Source organism: Anarrhichthys ocellatus, unplaced genomic scaffold (genome assembly GCF_004355925.1).
Source record: "Anarrhichthys ocellatus isolate YVR2014 unplaced genomic scaffold, GSC_Weel_1.0 scaffold5627, whole genome shotgun sequence".
NCBI classification, from domain to species: Eukaryota; Metazoa; Chordata; class Actinopteri; order Perciformes; family Anarhichadidae; genus Anarrhichthys; species Anarrhichthys ocellatus.
This window is the reverse complement of record NW_022285601.1, coordinates 1-3,374: the sequence shown is the minus strand read 5'-3', so window position 1 is coordinate 3,374 and position 3,374 is coordinate 1. Positions and strand designations below refer to the sequence as shown.

General features: G+C 40.8%; 1 protein-coding gene across 1 annotated transcript; it reads right to left on the bottom strand.

The window, feature by feature from the left end:
* Window positions 1–726: 726 nt before the first annotated feature.
* LOC116379952 (tripartite motif-containing protein 16-like) lies at window positions 727–3,352 on the bottom strand. Its single transcript, XM_031841913.1, has one exon. The coding sequence runs from the start codon at window positions 3,186–3,188 to the stop codon at window positions 1,512–1,514; it is 1,677 nt and encodes a 558-aa protein (XP_031697773.1). The 5' UTR covers window positions 3,189–3,352; the 3' UTR covers window positions 727–1,511.
* Between the last annotated feature and the right edge of the window lie 22 nt (window positions 3,353–3,374).

The following is a 3,374-nucleotide window of genomic DNA, read 5'->3' as shown; positions in this document are numbered from 1 at the left end:
CAATCTTTTAACTGGCAGATCTGTGAAAGGGGAGGGAACGACAAATAGACTCCAAATAAACTTTGAGCAGGAGGAAACTCCCCTACAGCAGAAATAGAGTCGGTGTGGGGGTTATAAAGTTGTGCTTCATTCCAGGAAGAGGAGCTGTTTGAGAGTTGCAGTGTTTCTTTAGTAGTCAGTTACATTCTTCCTTTTAGATAAATACAGATTTTATAATAGAATACAGGCTCTGAGAACCAGTGTTCCTAATGGAACATGATACTACTACTACTACTACTTCCACTAATACAATGTAGAGTACTGATAAACATTATCCTCCGTCACCATAATCAGCATTAAATCAACACACGGTCTGTTGATGATTATTTCAAAAACATGACCTCACATTCTGAGTGTTTCTGAGACGACGTGAAGCCAAGTTATTCCTAAAGTGTTATTGGTGAAGCCTGTAAAGATTTCCATAATTCTCAATTCATTCCTGCATGCTTGTTGTGGAATGTTCAAAAGTTGTGTAATAAATCTGAAAGTAACACATTCTGCTGAAATGTTGTCTTGAAATGTTTTCGTTTGCAAAAGAGTCACAATTTTACACGAGGGGTTTATTTGATTGTCTTTTAGTTTTTGTCTCTTGACAAAATATCTTTAAAAAACACATTCAATGGAAATAAATTAAGTAGGAAACAGACAGATGTTTGTGACACTCTGACAGTGAAAGGAAGAACACAGTTTTTTAAAGAATAGTAGTTTATTGATAAAATGCTGACATGTCACAATTTATTTATTTACAGGATTTTGAACATTGACTTTTCATAAATGTTTCCAAAAACAATTGACTTCACTCTAAGAAAGATGATTAACAAACTGTTTTTCTGAGGGTTACATGTAAGATTATGTCAGAACATTTTACTGTTAATTTTCTTTGCATACATTTAAAACATTTAAAGAATTAATGTGATTTTTTACATCAGTACAGTTGCAGCACACAGACAGCAGTATGTAGAGGACTAAAAAGTCAACGTTAAATTATACAACATGTTTAGGAAGATATGGTACAACTTAAAATGACTATTTTTTATGTTTTATATTACATAAATTTGGCAGATGCTCAAAAATTTAAATTAAAATCAATTAATTTAGATTTTTACATACATGACTCGTGATTATTGTTATTTATTTTACATACAAGACCATTAAAATGAAAAACAAATTCAATTTTAAGTTGAACAAAAAATAATCAGCAGACAGTTTGCATATGCACTATTTTCCATGCACAGAATATAATGAAAATGTTTAGTAAATTTAACATAAGAATCAAATTTCAAATAGTTAAATTCCTGTGAAGCAATAAAAAAGACATTTTCACAATTTCAGTAAATTGCTCTGATGAAAACAAAACAACTTAAATCCTATGAAACAAATCACCACAGTCCCACCCACTATGTTTGATTGCTGCAGTGCAGACACACTTCTACATTTACTGTCTAGAGGTGAATCATTCTTTAAACTCTTGTCTACTTGAGCTCACACAACTCAGCAGTTCCTCCAGAAGATGCTGAAAGCCACAATCCAGCATAGAGAGGCTGAGTGAACGTGGTCTGGACTCTGTGGAGGAGAGTCATGGTTTTAGACACGCTGTAGTAAGACAGAGTACCTGCCCTGTGATCCAGATAAACTCCTATTCTGGAGGACTGAGGGCCTGAGACTGAAGTAAGAGTATTGTTATGTCTGAATACATAACGACCTCTGTAACATTCTAATGACCAAGATTTGTCATTATATCCAAATCCACATTCCTCCCTGGTCCCTGTTCTGCTAATATCCTTGTATGCAACTGAAATAATAACTCTCTTGCTCCACTCCACCTCCCAGTAGCAGCGTCCAGTCAGACCCTCTCTACTCAGGACCTGCCACAACTCAACAAATCTGTCAGGGTGACTCAAATATAACTGTTCTTCTTCCATTAATGTTGCTTTTCTGTTCCTGTCACACAATGACAAACATTTATGTGCTGTGTTTGGATCCAGTGTGATTTGACTAGAATATTTCATGAACTCAGCTCTGGTTCTGGGCTGTGCTTGAGGCAGTAAAACATCTACTTCAGTCACTGCCAGAGAGATCTTTCCCCACTCCTCACTCAGAACAGCCTGCAGTTTATCTCTGGCCTCCGACACCGCTGCTGCCACATCCTTAAAGGAGCACAGAGGATGGATATCAACGCTGGGTAGGTCTTTAGACTCACTCAGACGGGACAGTGAGGGGTAGTTGTTCAGGAAATGGAGGTGATCCTCTGTACGTGACAGCAGCTCCAGCTCAGCGTCTTTCCTCCGCAGCTCATTGATCTCCTGCTGCAGCTTCACCTCAAGCACTTCAGCTTGACTCACTTGAGTTTTCTGCTGGGATCTGATCTGCTGCTTCACCTCAGAACTTCTTTTCTCAATCAGACGACTCAACTCAGTGAAGATCTTCTCACTGTCCCTCACAGCGTCATTGGCCGAAAGGTTGATAGTCCCCACCTTCTGTCGAAGCACCTTGACATCTTTCTCTCTGTCCTGGACTCTCTGCTGGATCTTTTGCCGACTCGCCCCGAGCTCCGTCTGCCTCTCAGCCCTCTCTGCTGCAGCGGAGACTGTGTCGTGGCCTTTATGATCATCCATTGTGCAGAGATAGCAGATGCACTGCTGATCAGTGTGGCAGAAGATCTTCATCACCTCGTCGTGGCGAGAGCAGATGCTCTCCTGGAGCTTTACAGTGGCTTCAACCAGCTTGTGTTTCTTTAATGGAGCAACATCGTAGTGAGGCTGGAGGTGTTGCTCACAGTAAGAGGCCATACACACCAGACAGGACTTGAAGGCTTTCAGCTTCATCCCAGAGCAGAAATCACAGGCCACGTCTCCAGGTCCCGCATAGGAACGATCAGATGAAGCAGCTTGAAGTCCTTCTTCCTTCAGTTCCTCCACTAACTCTGCTAACACGATATTTTTCATTAGGACAGGCCTCGATGTGAAGCTCTGCCTGCACTGAGGGCAGCTGTGCGTGTTCTTGTTCTCGTTCTCCTCATCCCAGCAGTCTTTAATACAGCTCATGCAGTAGCTGTGCCCACAGGGGATGGTCACCGGATCCTTTAGGAGATCCAGACAGATTGAACAACTCAGTTTTTCTCGATCCAGCCGAATCCCTTGCTGTGCCATTTCTTCTCTAGACGACAGCGAGTGTCTGTAAGTTTCACTCTCTGTTTATAAAAGCTGTGCTCATTTCCTCAATGTGTGTCCACTGATCTGCAGTGTGTGGGCTTTTCAGCTCTCACAGTTGATCACATGGTGTTTACACCAATCTTTTAACTGGCAGATCTGTGAAAGGGGAGGGAACGACAAATA